The following is an 18518-nucleotide window of genomic DNA, read 5'->3' as shown; positions in this document are numbered from 1 at the left end:
CACAAACACGCGTCTTTGTCTTTTCTGTGCCTTCTAAAGATGTCACAACATCTATTTCTCTTGGCGTCCAATTACTAGCGTAAGACTGGCTTTTTTTTTGTGCTGACCGTTGCCAAAAGCACACGACACCTGTCACTCACACACATCAAACCATGTTATTAAGCAACTCCAGGCTCGCGCTGAATCAGTGAGTCAGTGAGTGCAGTCATTTTGTGTCTTTTTTCCCCCTCAATATTTTTGCTTCTGTTTCCAACGTCAATAACATGTCGAGAGCGTTCCGCGACGAGAAGGGCGAGAGTGCGCTCGCTAATATTTGACAAACACTTTTAAGAGGAAAGATTAAATGCGATGCGAGCGAAGAGAATTCTCACGGTCCTGCGTTAGTCATACTTTTTCATTCGGGCTGTCGAGCGTTGCCGTGGGAGGCTGTTAGACGAGCGGGCGGTCGGTGGTCGTGACGCCACGGATGCATGTGAAAGTCGTTTTTTAGTGATTAGTGTCGATTTTATCCTTGAAGCTGATTTGCCACCCGTTTATTTCTCTGTTCTTTGTCCTCATTGAACGCCGAGGCCACTCTGTGCTAAAACACCCCCCCGCCCCCCCGACCCCACCGGACGGAGCACCTCAAAAGCGTCTAAGACAGGGGTGGGCAAACTTTTTGACTCGCGGGCCGCATTGATATGACAAAATTTACGGGGGGGGGCAGACTATATATTTTACACGTAACAGTCCACCTGGTATTATTGTATCTGTAAAATTGTCATGCAATCTGCTATTATTATTTATTATTTTATATTTATATTTAAATATTTAAAAAATAATAAAATATTATAATAATTACAATAAAATTAAAATAATTATTATTATATTATTATTATGTAAAATATGCAAATATAACAATAATATTATATATAATTAATATAATAATTAGCATTAATATAATTATAATAATCATAATAGTTCTAATAATAATTAGAATAATCTAATAATCTAATAATCTAATAATAATAATTATTATTATTATTAGGCCTTTTTTATAATAATTATTATAATAATAATTATAATAATTATAATAATAATTATTAAAATAATAATAATTATTATTATTATTATTATCATGGCCTGAGCCAACCTTTTGATGGTTGTATCAATTTCATTTTTTGACATGGTCTGTTGTTTACAAAGTGCTCCTGAAAAAAGGGACACAAGCACATAATAATAATAATAATAATAATAATAATAATAATAATAATAATAATAATAATAATAATTATAATAATTATTATAATAATTATTATTATTATTATGTGCTTGTGTCCCTTTTTTCAGGAGCACTTTGTAAACAACAGACCATGTCAAAAAACGAAATTGATACAACCATCAAAAGGTTGGCTCAGGCCATGAGGCCAGGTTGTATGTTGAGTTTAAATGAAATACTTTGGAAAGATTGGGCGGGCCGTATTCAAACACTTGGCGGGCCGGATGTGGCCCCCGGGCCGTAGTTTGCCCACCCCTGGTCTAAGATGAAGCCGCCTTTTCCAGGCCCGGCGGCTTCAAAGAGGGCCGGAAGGTTGGCGTTTTGGAGTTGAAGGGAATTTCCAAATCACTTTCTTCTTCCTCTCCTCGCACATTGACAGGAAATTCCGACTTGCACGGCCACTGCACAGGAAGGGCGGTAGAAAGAGTAAGCGAGGGTCGATGAAAGGAAAAAAGGTAAAGTGAGAGAAGAGGACACGGAAGGCGGATGTAAAGCGGCGGGTGCGCTGAAGAGAAGCGCAACTGACGTGGAGTTAGAAAGCTAAAGGTTGTTCAACTTCCACGTCGTGCTTTTTTCCACTCAAGCGAGAGGCGACGGCAGGTGAAGGGTACTTGGGGGGGGGGGGTTTGATGCGCAGCAGTCTGTCAGAAAAGATGAGGCAGCCATCACTCGGACGCAAGGATTTACTGCATCAGCAAGAAGCTGCGCCGCGGTGCGCCGCTTGGTGCCATTTGTCTTTTTTTTTTTTTTTTTTTTTTTTTTAATAGTTGATTTCTATCAAACGAAGCCCTTCATCGACCTCTACTCGTGCATTTTTTTCCTAAAGGGAAGCGGTTATTAAATCAGATTCTTAAGCACCCCCATCACAGCTTTGTGCGCCTCTCACCGCGGCTAATTGCGTCCTGTCAACATCGCATCACAAACGAGATTTAATAACTCGCCGACATTAAAAAAAAACAAAAAAACAGCGTGGCGGACTCCCCGCTGAGCTAATTGTGCGGCTGCAAGTATAAATGAATACCTGCAGCCGCGCCAAAAGCGACTCATTTATTGAGGCTAATCAATGAGCACGCCATTGTTGTTGTTGTTGTTTTTTATGATTAAGAATGAGTGACACTTTTTATTTTGGCAACACGGAGGTGTCAAATCAACGGCAAGCGTCGGTTTTCAACCTCTAAGATTAAAATAAGCAGTGGGCGGCTTCTGGTAGCCCCTTCTTATAAAATGTCTTCCCAAGACCGGGCATCATGATTGACATGCCGCATGCCAGATTGACACGAGCGCCGGAGGGGGGGTTCCGCCATGGCGAGCGGCACATGCATGGTCACCAGCGTCTGTGTACGTGCTGCGGTGTCGCTTGCCATCAGTGTACATCTTGTTTCTCTTCGGGGGGGGGGGGTCTCGCAAGATGAATCAGCTGTACTTGGAGCCAGATGTTCTTCTCGGTGACAGGTGGGGCGTTATGCAATCACAACACCACTGGGGAATCTCACAATTAACTCCTCAATCCACAACAAAGACCCACTTTACCAACCTTGGGAACGTCGCTGCCGTCCCTTCTGGAGAAAATAGCACACAAGTCGGATTAAGTATTAATAAACCGAACATTTTCCCAGCTGGAACATGGAAAACTTTCTAAATACAGATTTGAAAATTATTACAGCGGGCTGCACGGTGGACTAGTGGTTAGTGCGCAGACCTCACAGCTAGAAGACCAGGATTCAATTCCACCCTCGGCCATCTTTGTATGGAGTTTGCATGTTCTCCCCGTGCTTTCTAAATACAGATTTTAAAATTATTAGGGCGGGATGCACGGTGGTCGAGTGGTTAGCGCGCAGGCCTCACAGCTAGAAGACCAGTATTCAATTCCACCCTCTGCCATCTCTGTGTGGAGTTTGCATGTTCTCCCCGTGCATGCGTGGGTTTTCTCCGGGTACTCCGGTTTCCTCCCACATTCCAAAAACATGCTAACATGCTAAAGGTTAATTAGCGACTCCAAATTGTCCATAGGTATGAATGTGAGTGTGAATGGTTGTTTGTCTATATGTGCCCTGTGATTGGCTGGCCACCAGTCCAGGGTGTACCCTGCCTCTCAGCCTGAAGAAAGCTGGGATAGGCTCCAGCACCCCCACGACCCTTGTGAGGAAAAGCGGTAGAAAATGAATGAATGAGTTCTCCTCTTATTTTGTGTGGAAGTGGTAACTTTTTGGCTTTTTAATTTGTTTTACCCCACCCTCGGCCATCTCTGTGTGGAGTTTGCATGTTCTCCCCGTGCATGCGTGGGTTTTCTCCGGGTACTCCGGTTTCCTCCCACATTCCAAAAACATGCTAGGTTAATTAGCAACTCCAAATTGTCCATAGGTATGAATGTGAGTGTGAATGGTTGTTTGTCTATATGTGCCATGTGATTGGCTGGCTGGCCACCAGTCCAGGGTGTACCCCGCCTCTTGCCCCAAGACAGCTGGGATAGGCTCCAGCACCCCCGCGACTCTCATGAGGAAAAGCAGTAGAAACTGAGTGAATGAATGAATGTTCGTGATGGTGAATTAACCAAACCAACCGCATGGTTTGGAGGTTTTAAAGACAAAATGTCTCCAGCAGCAAAATGACGTCAAATCGGATATCGTTACAACAGCTTCGTGGATATTGATCTGAAACACATAAGTGAATCTGAGGCTTTGCTTTCTTTCATCTTTTGGACTCAAAATGATAGAAAGACAAACATCTCCCCAGGAACAATAAACACTTTTTAGTGGAGTTTATTCTGCATTTTCAAAACCATGCAACTTCTTCACAGAACACAGATCGATATTCCTCTTTTTGTCCTTCCAAATGTTTGCTATCTTCTCATTTGCTTTGTTGAAGTGAAATCTCGCCAGGCCCGACCATGCCGTCACTTATGTAATTAACAAGGCGGTCGCAGCAGGCGGCCAAAAGCTGTGTGTGAAGCAGCAGCCAACTTCACCAGCCGCCATTTTACGTTGCTTCACTAACTGTTTGTACCTAATGGGGAGGGAGCATGAGGGGCCATGGCTGAGATTGAATTCATGGCTCTCCTCTCATTCAGTGTGGAAGTGGTAAGTTTTTGGCTTCTTTGTTTTGTTTTGTTTTTACTCACGGAAGATGGAGAGGCTAACAAGTTAGCTTAGTAGCTTGCTATTCCTAGCGGCAACAGTCTGTCCCTGCAGTGACCTCGTTGCCTCTGCAATGTGCTGTAAACAAATGAGTAAAGGTGACTGTAGGGGTGTTATTTTATGCCCACAGGGCTCTAATAATTTAATTCATTCATTTTCTACCGCTTATCCTCACAAGGGTCGCAGGGGTGCTGGAGCCTATCCCAGCTGTCTTCGGGCGAGAGGACTGGTGTCCAGCCAATCACAGGGCACATGTAGACAAACAACCATTCACACTCACATTCATACCTATGGACAATTTGGAGTCGCCAATTAATTAAACCTAGCATGTTTTGGGAATGTGGGAGGAAACCGGAGTACCCGGAGAAAACCCACGCATGCACGGGGAGAACATGCAAACTCCACACAGAGATGGCCGAGGGTGGAGAAAGACAAAATAAGAAGCCAAAAAGTTACCACTTCCACACAAAATAGGAGGAGAACTCATTCATTCCTTCATTTTCTACTGCTTTTCCTCACGAGGGTCGTGGGGGTGCTGGAGCCTATCCCAGCTGTCTTCAGGCTGAGAGGCGGGGTACACCCTGGACTGGTGGCCAGCCAGCCAATCACAGGGCACATATAGACAAACAACCATTCACACTCACTTTCATACCTATGGACAATTTGGAGTCGCTGATTAACCTAGCATGTTTTTGGAATGTGGGAGGAAACCGGAGTACCCGGAGAAAACCCACACATGCACAGGGAGAACATGCAAACTCCACACAGAGATGGCCGAGGGTGGAGAAAGACAAAATAAGAAGCCAAAAAGTTACCACTTCCACACAAAATAGGAGGAGAACTCATTCATTCATTCATTTTCTATCGCTTTTTCTCACGAGGGTCGCTGGGGGGCGGGGTACACCCCAGACTGGTGGCCAGCCAATCACAGGGCACATATAGACAAACAACCATTCACACCTATGGGCAATTTGGAGTCGCCAATTAACCTAGCATGTTTTTGGAATGTGGGAGGAAACCGGAATACCCGGAGAAAACCCACACATGCACGGGGAGAACATGCAAACTCCACACAGAGATGGCCGAGGGTGGAGAAAGACAAAATAAGAAGCCAAAAAGTTACCACTTCCACACAAAATAGGAGGAGAACTCATTCATTCATTCATTTTCTACCGCTTTTCCTCACGAGGGTCGCGGGGTGTGCTGGAGCTGTCTCCGGGCGAGAGGTGGGGTACACCCTGAAAATAAGAAGCCAAAAAGTTACCACTTCCACACAGTTTGAGTTTGATGATGCGCTGATGTTCACACGGGCAGGAGAACCGATGCCGATGTACACGCCATTTCTATGCCGAGATTAACAGACCTCCTCGAGAGTAATTGAAGAGTTGCGAGAACCTCGTATTATGATTTTTATTCGTGTTAGTCTTTTAATAGGAAAGACCCACACTGCTCCTTCAGAGTGGTCAAGTACCCTCTTTAAAGTCACGCTCATCATCGTGTTCGCCGCAGTCGATGGCGCCTCGGAGCAACAGAAAGAACCCCAACCTGTCACCGGGGGGGGGGGGGTAGCAAATGGATGTTTGACGTCAATGAAAGTTGAAATGTAATCTCCCTTTTGAAAAGCCTTTCACGGGGTAAAAAAAAGTCCATTTGAAGAGGCATTTTCTTCATTTGAAAACCTAACCCCCGCAATTGTGTTTGTCTTCTGCGGCCCAGGTATCGAATGTCCGCGCAGTTCCAGGAACACACCCGGAGGGATGCAGGTGGCCGAGCCTTTCAGCGACGAGGCCATGCTGTTCACCAAAGAGCTGGTGATGCAAAGAGAGGTAAGCGGATCACTACGACTTTCTCACGCTTTCTCTAAAAAAAAAAAAAAAAATCAGTCCGATAGTGTATTTTGGTGCAATAACGGTGGGACTGTTTGACTTTTATTAACACGGGGGGAGGGGGGTCGCTCCTTTTTACACCCCTGTTTGGTGCGCACACCATCATGTCAAAAATCCAATTTAGTCAAGCGGCACATTTCTAAACAAGGCTGGGTTTGAACTCTTTTTCAATCATAGCGGGTATTGATTTTTAAAAAGCAACAACCACTTTTTCATAAAATAATACTACGGCGCCCATCAGGTTTACATGCAAGTGAACGGAGCAGAGCGGACCCGGCGTGTTTCACCCTGACAAAGACGGCCCAAAATAAAAGTCAGCTCAAACAATATGAACTAAAAAAAAATACATACCTGGCAGCTTTTCTGATGTTTTGTCATGTGAATTTTTTTTTTTTATTAAAAAAAAATCCTGTCATGGATTTTATGCTCAAATGCTTTGGAAGACATGCTAGCATACATAGAACATTTTCTCCACGATTAACTCTGGATTAATATAAGTGTACCTTTTCAAACTATCAACACAAGACTGTGACAAAAAAATTAAACTATATTCGGAAAGCAGGAAGTGAAGGAAAAATAATTTTTATTTTTAAAAAGTAAAAAATTAAGCTATATTAGGAAAGCAGGAAGTGAAGGAAAAATATATTAAACTATATTAGGAAAGCAGGAAGTGAATGAAAAATAAATTTAAAAAAGTAAAAAATACAAAAAAATAAAATAAACTATAATAGGAAAGCAGGAAGTGAACAAAAATTTTATTTTATTTTTTAAAATTAAAAAAATAAAAATTAAACTATTAGGAAAGCAGGAAGTGAACAAAAAATAGTTAGTTTTTTAAAGTAAGTATATATATATATATATATATATATATATATATATATACACATTTAACATATTAGGAAAGCAGGAAGTGAACGGAAAATAATAAAAAAAAGTAAAAAATTAAATTAAAAATTAAACTATATTAGGAAAGCAGGAAGTGAACGAAAAATAGTTTTTTTAAGTATATATATATATATAAATAAATAAGAGTTACTTATAAATAAATAATTATATTATAAATAATTCGAGAGTTGGGACACTGGTATTCCACAGTGCCACTGTAGAAATGGAAATGGAAAATTATAACTTTTTTTCGTTTCTTATATTATTGTTGTTAATCTTTTTTTCTTTAATTCAACTTCATGGTATTAAAATGACTATTTATTTTTTTCACAATATTACGATATATTCGTAAAGTGACTTACTTTTTCCTGGTAATATTTTGACTTTATTCTTGTAAAATGAATTTTTTTAAATAAATAAATAAAAAATAGCCAAGGGCCACAATTTGTATCGTATCAAAAGCAAAAACCTTCCCAAGAATACACACCCGCGTTCCCCGTGTGGTCTAAGCTCACCTGGTAGTTTGTGGATCAGCGCATTCACAAGCTTTAGAAAACTCCATCCAGTGTGTGCCGACTTCATTCACATGCTAATGGTTTTTATAGGAAGCGGTGAATGGACCAAAGCCGCCACCATGGGAGCTAGCTATAATCCCGCCACCACTTACTCAGGACACACACACACACACACACACACACACCATCCATCCCTATCTCGGGTTTTAAAGGGCCTTTTTGTGTCGGGTGGCTGACACTCCTGTCCTCTGGTGTTTAATTGTCATGGAAATGTGGCCTGGCACAAGCGGGACTGTTTTCCTTTGTGAGCGTGCATACAGGTTCATCAAGGCCGCCTTGTTTACCGCAATATCAGATGGGGTGGTCCGTGCACGGGGGAACGGAGGGGGGCGGCAATGACTATACCATTACGCTTTTCCTTGCAATGATGTGGAATGAAACTGGTTTGGCTGCCATATTGTCTCCAATAGCGGACATGAATCCAAACAACCAGTTCCAGGAAGACTCGCATGTTAATAAAAACCTGTTCTAACGTCACAACCGTAAACACTGGGAATGCATATAAATAGGGAAATCAAAACGTACATTGTCCATCCCCGCCACCTGCTTTGCTTTTGGATATATCGGACTCGGATATATCGGAAATTCGCTCACAACGGACAGATAAAAAAGAACCGATTTTTCTGTAATGCATTTCCAATAAAAATTCATTGCATATATCAGATTTTTTATAACGGATTTCGCCTATTTCGGACAAAATCTCCAGTCCCGTTCCAATGCATTTCCATTAAATTTCCCTCGCATATATCGGATGGCCGCGTCGTGGCGCTCCGATTCGCCGAATCGTGACAGGCCGCTATACGACGTCATTTGCAGCGTTTGCAGCGTTGCCTGCGCGTCCAGGTACATTGGAAACATAGTCAAGGAAGTGCCTTTTTATAACGGATAAAATCAGATTTACGCATATACCGGATATAAATCCGATATATGCGTAAAACGGGCATTTTCCGGTATACGCATATAACGGATTTCGCTTATATCGGACAAAACCAGTGGGAACAATTCCGATATATCCGAGGTTTACTGTATAAGTTTCCACTTTCGGGGGTCGCCAAACCCCCAAAAGTGCTGGAGCCTATCTCAGCTGTCTTCGGGCGAGAGGCGGGGTAAAAGTGGCGCAAACAATATTTGTCAGGTGCTCAAACGGGCTCCATGGCCGCTTATTACAGTTGACAACATTAGCTTAGCTATGTGCTACAGTGCTAATATTAGTCATTTCTTTAACACAATCACGCTAGGCTAGCTTGTTCTGCATGTAATGGACGGATAGCTATCAGATTTATTTTACGGTGTGTAGCATATAACGGATTTCGCTTATTTCGGACAAAACCAGTGGGAACAATTGAATCCAATATATCCGAGGTTTACTGTACTTGACAACTTCCTGCGGCTCCACGCTGTTTTATTTTGAAAAGCAGACACTTGTGACCCAACTGTGCGAGTCGGCAACGAATGACAGTCTGCCGCTGATAACATCATAGACGGGTTTCCATGTGTCTCATGGAAATACATTTTTAGGTATGTGTTTTTCAACGGTTCCCTGTTCTAGAGCATCTGAAACATACTATGAAAGAATGTACAGTACATTATGGCCCACCCAGTGTATATACCTATATATATGTAAATATTACATATCAATAGCTACGTATACATGGACCCAAATATTCCAATTCCATTCGGGTTATTTGCTCAAGCGGAAAGAATGTAACCTTTGTATACATGTCATTCCCAAAGAAAATTGTCAATCCGAATGAATATATGATCGGATTCCCAAGTGTGGAATATTTCTTTCCCCAATCCGGTATCCGGTATCAGGTATCTTGTACACGCTCAATCGGAAATTTGTCAGAATGCGTTCTTCTTCGTGGTGTTTTTCTTCTTCTGTTGTTTATTGGCGGTCGGCAAGCAGCTTTGGTGTGCATTAGCGCCATCTGTGGAACAGAATCTAAACCCTTCTATACGCCATTCATAAGTCCACTTTTGTTAAAAAAATAAAATACATATCTATATAAAACATGTACCGTGTTTAATTATAAAATATTATCAAGATTGAACTTTATCTTTTCCTGTTCCCGGGTGCGTTCTTTCAGCGAATGCTGAGATATGACGTAACACGTAGCTCCAGACGTTCTTCGATTTACAAAAAAATGGAGGCGAGCAATCGGGACTGGACTGCTAAGGAAAGTTTGTTTTTGATTCTAAATTTCAAGACTGCACGAAGGAAAAACTGGGAATACGGAGTTATTCCGACAAGTGGAAGAAAAACTCAAGGGATGTTGATGTTTACGTTTTACTGCGAATGCCCCATTGACTATTCTGGTTGATTATAGCGACGCATGTAGACACGCCATTGGAATATTCCTTTCCATGTATACCATTGCTTTCGGAACGGTCATTCGGATGGATTCCATTCAGAAAGAGAAAAACTCATGCAAACGTAGCTAATGAATAATATGAAATAAATATGATGTAAATATATCAAACTTTTAGACAAAGTTAATCAAATAAGATAAAATAATATTTATATTTAGTAGGTGTTTTTTGGATGTGCATTATTTCCAGACTTTTGCGGGTCTTCATAAAATGTTTACAGCGGGCTGAATCTTGGGTTTGACGTTTGTATTGGATGCTAACCAGAAAATGTTTTCGCCTTTGCGAACCGAGGTTCCACTCCGTATTTCAAAGGCTTTGCTTGCAGCGGCTACGCAGCATGCGTTTGGGGGGGGGGGGTGCAGGAAGAAAATAGCACAGACCAGAACGCATCGGACCCGCAAAAAACCCACTGAAAGCGGCTAGGCGGGCCCGCTGACTAGTAGGTATTAAAGCTACAGCGACACGTTCCCAGTAGCGCTTAATAGGTGCACTCGAAATATACCAACGGGTTAGGGCTAACACCCTTCCAGTACACCACTGGGACAGAAGTATACAAATATATACCAATATTATATATATATATATATCATATTGGATCTTCTTCAAATTCAAGGTGATGCAAGCTGACCAAAATGGAAGGTTGCCTAAATAAGACCGCCGCCCACCCACTCGTACTTGCATCCTGTCACTAAACGTGGGAAGCTAACGTAGAGATGATACGCTAATGATAGCCCAGTAAAGTCTACTGCATGAAATATCTAAATGTAGGACGGGTGTAGCAGAGGAAGAACTGGTCCATGCCCTTGATCCATCCTTTGGTCCCTGCAGAGCAAGGGAACTGTCACACACTTCTGGAGGTGTGTGTGTGTGTGTGTGTGTGTGTGTGTGTGTGTGTGTGTTTGATGTCATGAGCTTCATCTCTGAAAAGCGTTTGATTGCGGCGGCTTCACATGAATGGCGTTTGATTTGGGGGAACGTTGATTTTAGCGTTCATCAAATATTTTCGGTGGCTGAGGAGCCTTTCCCCCGACGTGATGAACGCTCTGTTTACGTGTTGGGTACTCACCTTCCGGGATCTTGCTCGGCGTTCCAATTGACTCATTTCCTGCTCTGATTTTTTGATTTTACGTGTAGAGTCCAGTCGGCCTTTTTCGTTTTTTTTTTTTTTATCCCGACAACCGCAAAAGAAGACCACAGTTTAGTTTAGGTTCCTTAGACCTTCAGCCAAATTCCCTGTTGTCGTAGATTCCTTTCAGGTTCTTCACTTTGGTCTTTCTCTTCCCTCGCCCTTCCTTTCTCTCTGTGATGTGTTGTTGTTGTTTCTTGTTTTCTCAGCGTGAGTCGGCTACACACAGGTTTGGAAAATAACACCCCCCCCCCTCCTCCCCCCAACAATTCCAGACGTTCCCGTTGCTGTCTTTGTTACGACTTGAGTTTAATTTCTCTCGTCTGCCACAGACGAAGTTCTCCCATGATGAAGAACTTCACATCCAGACATGTACTGATTGATGGCGGGGGAGGGGGTCACTGCTGCACCCCCCCCTCCCCCCACACACCCATCAGGTTGCATCTCTGCACCTTTAAGATCAATGGAGTCTTCAAAGGAGTCTTCCTTTGGTTTACCTCTGCCTCCAGTCTCTAGACCAGGGTTGTCCAAACTGTGTCCCCCTCTGTAATATTAGCAGTTTATTCTGTTTACTTTGCCCACTTATTCCCGGGACCCCACTTCTGGTGGGAGTTCAGTGATGAGGAACAACCAGTTAGTTCCACTTGACTAAAGAAATCGGAAGAATGAATACATTTGGATCCCAAAAATTCCTCCTTGAAAGAATCAGACCTCACAATCGATCGACGTACGACTTGAAAGGATCGGCAAGGTCAGGGAAACTGCAGTAATACCACAGACACGCGTACACAAGAATGTGTACTCATGTGTGAGCGGGAGTCGTACCCAAGTCCAGCGTGGTACCAATAAAGCTCCTATTTTGCCTTTTTGCGGATCAGCGGGACGGCATCCGATTTCTCTGCAGCGCCCGTGCACTCGCATCGACTTCCAATGGCGCTTGAATTATCCTGGCGTGAGGCCGATAATGGCGTTTCCTAATGACGTCCGTCCATTTGTTTTCTATGCCGCTTATCCTCACGAGTGTTAACGGTAATGGTTTAATTTCATTTGAACATGCATCAGATTACAATTGAATGCATCACATAATCAGTTAACAGTTCCACATGTCCAAAAGGAGTAGGAAGAAGCAAAGCTTATTAAATCCTACCCCTCCATCTGGTACTTTTACAATCAGTAACTGCTATATTTGTTCACTTCCTGCTTTCCTAATATAGTTTAATTAATTTTTTTGTATTTTTTACTTTTTTTGTACATTTATTTTTTGTTCACTTCCTGCTTTCCTAATATAGTTTATTTTTTTATTTTTTACTTTTTAAAAAAAATATATATTTTTTGTTCACTTCCTGCTTTCCTAATATAGTTTATTTTTTATTTTTTACTTTGTAAAAAAAATATATATTTTTTTCGTTCACTTCCTGCTTTCCTAATATAGTTAAACAATTTTTTTTTTTACTTTTTAAAAATATTTTTTTTTGTTCACTTCCTGCTTTCCTAATATAGTTTAATTTTTTATTTTTTACTTTTTTTTTAAAAAATATATATTTTTCGTTCACTTCCTGCTTTCATATGTGTATCTGAGAAAGATGTTGAATAATGCATGCTGTGGTTTCCTGCCCACTGAAACAAGACGGGTGCGGTGGGGAGGGCAGTGAACGGCCCCATGGGGGCCCCCCCCTCCCCCACCACCCACCCACCACACACACTGTAGTTAAACAAACCGGCGGTGCCGACAGCAGCCTCACATCATAGATTCTTCCCTGTTTTATGGCCCCTCGTACGTTTTATAAACGTGGCGTTGGCTTGAACAGCTTGACCAGTTTGGACGCCACAAGTGTGTAAAGCTTCAAACTAGCATATAAAGGCCTGCTTTTAACATGAAATATCTATAAACCGCCTGCGGGAGATTAATTACAGCCCGTATTGTTAATCTTTCTTTAATCATATTTGTGTTCAACCCAGTTTGTGATGTTGTCGTTGCCGCTTTATGAGCCATTTATCATTCCACCCACGACTGAGGCAATGGTCGTCCCCAACGCATGAAAAATGCTCCTCCGCTGGAAGACTAGCAAGATAACAAAGCAGAAAAACTGCAACTGAGGAAACGCCGTGTTGACCTGAATACTCTTTATATATTTGATATATTCATATTATCATTAGAGCTGTCAATCATCGAAAATATTCAATCGCATTGTTGTCCATAATTAACTCAATCAATCAGATAATTTGATATGCAACAACAATAACTATATAAAATTATATGTAAAGCAGGGGTCTCAAACACGCGGCACGCGGGCCAAATGTGGCACGCAGTACACTAGTTTGAGGCCCCCGCCTTGATTTGAAAGTTTAATGTTAGCTTGATATGGATGCCGTATGGTATCATGTACCCAGAAAAAAAATTATTACGTTTGATTAATGTTCATGTTAAAGGTTAAATAACTGTTAATAGTTATCCTCCCTATCCGTGTGGAAGTGGTAAGTTTTTGGCTATTTAAGTTTAAAAGGAAATAACTCGAAGGCTACCGTTTGGGTCGCTAGCTCTCTAGTTTGCGAGTTAGCATGTGTCTCAAGATGTGATTGGCTGGCTCGCCCGCAGAATGGTTGTCTATATGTGCCCTGTGATTGGCTGGCTCGCCCAAAGAATGGTTGTTTTTGTCTATATGTGCTTTGTGATTGGCTGGCTCGCCCGAAGAACGGTTGTTTTTGTCTATATGTGCCCTGTGATTGGCTGGCTCGCCCGAAGAATGGTTGTTTGTCTATATGTGCCCTGTGATTGGCTATAAATAACCTTGGTCTTGTTGATAGTGTCAGCCGAGGCTCAGACAGGAAGTGACGTGCGTTTTAATGTTACGCATTAGCCTTTTTTTTTTTCTACACAAGCGTTACACATTTAGAGACGTCTGATTGCTGTGATCGGAAAGTTTTTTTTTTAATCCAAGTTTTTGTGAATTTATTTGTGCGTCATTGCGGACGCGGCTAGCCCCCTTGAAAAACATCAATTATACACCCTGCAGGCATGACCGGGGCGCCCCGCATAAATGCATTCATGCCAGCACAGCCAGCGGCGAGATGGATGGTCCTGAATGGAGATGGCGAGATGAGAGGGACGGCAAGAGAAACCCGCTTACCGCTTTATTGCCCTCGGCTCGTTTACGACGATGACCTTGTGCTTATAAAGTGTGTGTGTGTGTGTGTGTGTGTGTGTGTGTACGTTGGAATTGCAACTTGTCCACTCCCGAGGAGAGGCTAGTCTGCAAACGGTTGAAAGACGCAGGCACTCGCCGCTCTGGGACCGGCCGAATCCTCTCAGCCTTGTTTTTTTTCCCATCCCCCTTCTCTACCTGAAGGGCACTGCAGTACTCTTCCACGTCAATTAGGGCGAAGGGATAATGCTTACGCACTGCACCGCACGGCTTACACTAGGTCACTCTTGGGTTTTCAACTCATTTGACTCCACTGTCATTGTCGGCGCTATTCTATGTGCGCCGAGGCTACGACGGATTCAGGCCGGGCCGAGGCTGCCGCATGAATGCGTTGAAACGCCGGGAAGAGCAGACTTCTTGTGAATGGAACGTCTCCGCTTGTCGACGCTTGTCACAAAATCTCTCGAAATTCGTACAAAACCGGCCGTCCTTCCTTCAGTGCTCATCACTCGTGTTGCTAAGAGATGGCGACCAAAAAAAAAAAAAAGGGAGAATTCATTTGTCAAGTTGAGTGTTGCTGCGTCATATCGACCCATTTTTATTGAACGTGGGAGCCGGGTGAACTCAATAGCTCAATAGTCCGTTGACATTTGGACCAATTCTGCTCGGGCACTCTGGTCTGTCGTGGAGCCTGGTGTCAAGCATTTGTCATGGAGCTTGTTGCTTATCCTGGAACAAGTCTTCAAGCCGGAGTCTGCTTTTGTGCTGATGATGGGGATGTAGAGCACCACGTTAGAGTGCACTTTATTGATAATGGCATTTTTTACTATGAAAGGTTTTTAAGTCTACACTTGTCAACAAACATGGCTGACATGGGCATGAGTTGACGACCATTCACGCACGCATTCATACCGAATGGCCAACTAGCCTAGCATGTTTTTACAATGTGGGAGGGAACTGGAGTGCCTGGAGAAACCCACGCATGGGGAGATCATACAAACTAACATGCTAACCGCCTAAAAACGTTCAATTGTCAAAATATGCTATGAATGCTGTCAAAATTTCCTGTATCGTGTGATTAATAGGTTTGTGCATGAGTGGTTGGCGCTCAGGCCTCACAGCTAAGAGACCCTAGTTCAATTCCACCCTCGAGTTTGCATGTTCTCCCCGTGCATGCGTGGGTTTTCTCCGGGTACTCCGGTTTCCTCCCACATTCCAAAAACATGCTAGGTTAATTAGCGACTCCAAATTGTCCATAGGTATGAATGTGAGCGTGAATGGTTGTTTGTCTATATGTGCCCTGTGATTGGCTGGCTGGCCCGAAGAACGGTTGTTTGTCTATATGTGCCCTGTGATTGGGTGGCTCGCCCGAAGAATGGTTGTTTTTGTCTATACGTGCCCTGTGATTGGGTGTCTCGCCCGAAGAATGTTTTTTTTTTTGTCTATATGTGCCCTGTGATTGGCTGGCTCGCCCGAAGAATGGTTGTTTTTGTCTATACGTGCCCTGCGATTGGGTGTCTCGCCCGGAGAATGGTTTTGTCTATATGTGCCCTGTGATTGGCTGGCTAGCCCGAAAAATGGTTGTTTGTCCATATGTGCCCTGTGATTGGCTGGCTCGCCCGAAGAATGGTTGTTTTTGTCTATACGTGCCCTGTGATTGGGTGTCTCGCCCGAAGAATGGTTGTCTATATGTGCCCTGTGATTGGCTGGCTCGCCCGAAGAATGGTTGTTTTTGTCTATATGTGCCTGATGATTGGCTGGCTCGCCCGAAGAACGGTTGTTTGTCTATATGTGCCCTATGATTGGCTGGCTCGCCCAAAAAATGGCTGTTATCTATATGTGCCCTGTGATTGGGTGGCTCGCCCGAAGAATGGTTGTTTTTGTTTATATGTGCCTGGTGATTGGCTGGCTCGCCCGAAAAATGGTTGTTTGTCTATATGTGCTTTGTGATTGGCTGGCTCGCCCGAAGAACGGTTGTTTGTCTGTATGTGCCCTATGATTGGCTGGCTCGCTCAAAAAATGGCTGTTATCTATATGTGCCCTGTGATTGGGTGGCTCGCCCGAAGAATGGTTGTTTTTGTCTATATGTGCCCTGTGATTGGCTGGCCACCAGTCCAGGGTGTACCCCGCCTCTCGCCCGAAGACAGCTGGTATAGGCGAGCATCCAACGAGCATCCACGCTGGTTTTGTAACCCACAATTTTAGCTAGAGCCAGCACGAAACTGATAGCCTCCATCTTGTTAATTGTTTCCCTGACAACACAGTGAAGTCGGCTGTGGTGGTGGTGGTGGTGGCGGGCGGGGGGGCGGGGAGGGGGGCGACCTGTTGCTATTTTGGTACCTTGAAAAATACAAAAGCACAGTCAACTTAACGTGGGTTTTGCAGTTAATGAATGTCAGCCATGTTTGTTGTTTGCTTGCTTATCAGCCTCCAGCCGCCGTCGTTGGTGCAGACTCCTGCTAACCGACCAACACCTTCCCCCTGTCCTTCCCTCGCCTGTTTTCCTTTGACTTTTTTTTTTTATCTCCGCCCGCTATAGCGTCAAAGATAAGACGAAATATAAAATGAAGTTGCAGAAGATTTTAGGCGGTAATCCTCGACCAGCTTAGCCCAGCATCCCGTCCTCGCTCCCGCGCCCCTCATCCCTCATCCCCATCTCAGCATCTTCCATTTTTCTTTACGCGCCTCGCCAACAAGACGGGGGGCTATCTCGGCGGGCTGTGTCAGCGATCAGCAACACCCCCACCCCCATCCCTCTCCCCTCCAACCTTTTTCTTCTTCTGTGTTTTCCCAGAGGAGACTCGGGGGACATAAAGGGAAGGACAAGCCCGGCAAAATCTTTTTGGAAGAAGCGTCAGGGATTGGGGCTGCGGGGCTTTGAATTGTGACGGATAAAGCTAATGGTAGAAGTGGGCGACTAGACTGGAAAGATGTAGCTTCAGATGACGCCTGGCTATAGAAATGTACCCCCCCACCACCACTACCACCCCCACCACCACCACCCATTTGGCTGGTGATTGGGTGTCTCGCCTGAAGAATGGTTGTCTATATGTGCCCTGTGATTGGCTGGCTCGCCCGAAGAATGGTTGTTTGTCTATATGTGCTTTGTGATTGGCTGGCTCGCCCGAAGAATGGTTGTTTGTCTATATGTGCCCTGTGATTGGCTGGCTCGCCCGAAGAACGTTTTTGTCTATATGTGCCCTGTGATTGGCTGGCTCGCCCGAAGAACGTTTGTTTGTCTATATGTGCTTTGTGATTGGCTGGCTCGCCTGAAGAAGGGTTGTTTGTTTATATGTGCCTTGTGATTGGCTGGCTCGCCTGAAGTATGGTTGTTTGTCTATATGTGCCCTGTGATTGGCTGGCTCGCCCGAAGAATGGTTGTTTTTGTCTATATGTGCCCTGTGATTGGCTGGCTCGCCCGAAGAACGTTTGTTTGTCTATATGTGCTTTGTGATTGGCTGGCTCGCCTGAAGAAGGGTTGTTTGTTTATATGTGCCCTGTGATTGGCTGGCTCGCCCGAAGAATGGTTGTTTGTCTATATGTGCTTTGTGATTGGCTGGCTCGCCCGAAGAATGGTTGTTTGTCTATATGTGCTTTGTGATTGGCTGGCTCGCCCGAAGAATGGTTGTTTGTCTATATGTGCCCTGTGATTGGCTGGCTCGCCCGAAGAATGTTTGTTTTTGTCTATATGTGCCCTGTGATTGGCTGCCCACCAGTCCAGGGTGTACCCCCGCGTTTCGCCCGAAGACAACTGGGATAGGCGAGCATCCAACGAGCATCCAGAGGTTCTTGCCTCTGAATGTGGAGGGGAGGTGCCATGAAAGGGTGGCAGGGCCCAATGCAGTCGTCTTGAAAGGCTTTTGCTGCCAGCGCAAATCTCTTTAAAGGCACCATGCAAATTTACCCCCACCCTCAATTTCAGCACCAAACTTATTTTTACAAAAAAAACCCAAAAATAAGGAATCAGCCCGACGTCGATCAAAGCATAAATCCATTTGACTTTCTCGTAGTGACGGAGAACCGAGTATTAGGGCGTACTTCCGCAGTTCCAGTCATACCGTGCTTGGGCCCACTTCACACAGAAAATCCTGCAGGCTTGGCTTGTGTTCGTGCTGCGACACGCCCCCTCCTTTTTGGT

General features: G+C 43.9%; 1 protein-coding gene across 1 annotated transcript in view; it reads left to right on the top strand.

Moving 5' to 3' along the window:
* The window catches only part of snd1 (staphylococcal nuclease and tudor domain containing 1), a 176080-nt gene that overhangs the window by 45846 nt on the left and 111716 nt on the right, over nucleotides 1–18518 (top strand). Inside the window, exon 16 of the mRNA XM_058078020.1 lies at nucleotides 6109–6218. Coding sequence (XP_057934003.1) covers nucleotides 6109–6218 — 110 coding nt within the window. The remainder of the gene's footprint in view (nucleotides 1–6108; nucleotides 6219–18518) is intronic.

Source organism: Doryrhamphus excisus, chromosome 7 (genome assembly GCF_030265055.1).
Source record: "Doryrhamphus excisus isolate RoL2022-K1 chromosome 7, RoL_Dexc_1.0, whole genome shotgun sequence".
Taxonomy (NCBI): domain Eukaryota; kingdom Metazoa; phylum Chordata; class Actinopteri; order Syngnathiformes; family Syngnathidae; genus Doryrhamphus; species Doryrhamphus excisus.
The sequence above is the reverse complement of the archived record's forward strand: the minus strand, read 5'-3'. Positions and strand labels throughout refer to the sequence as shown.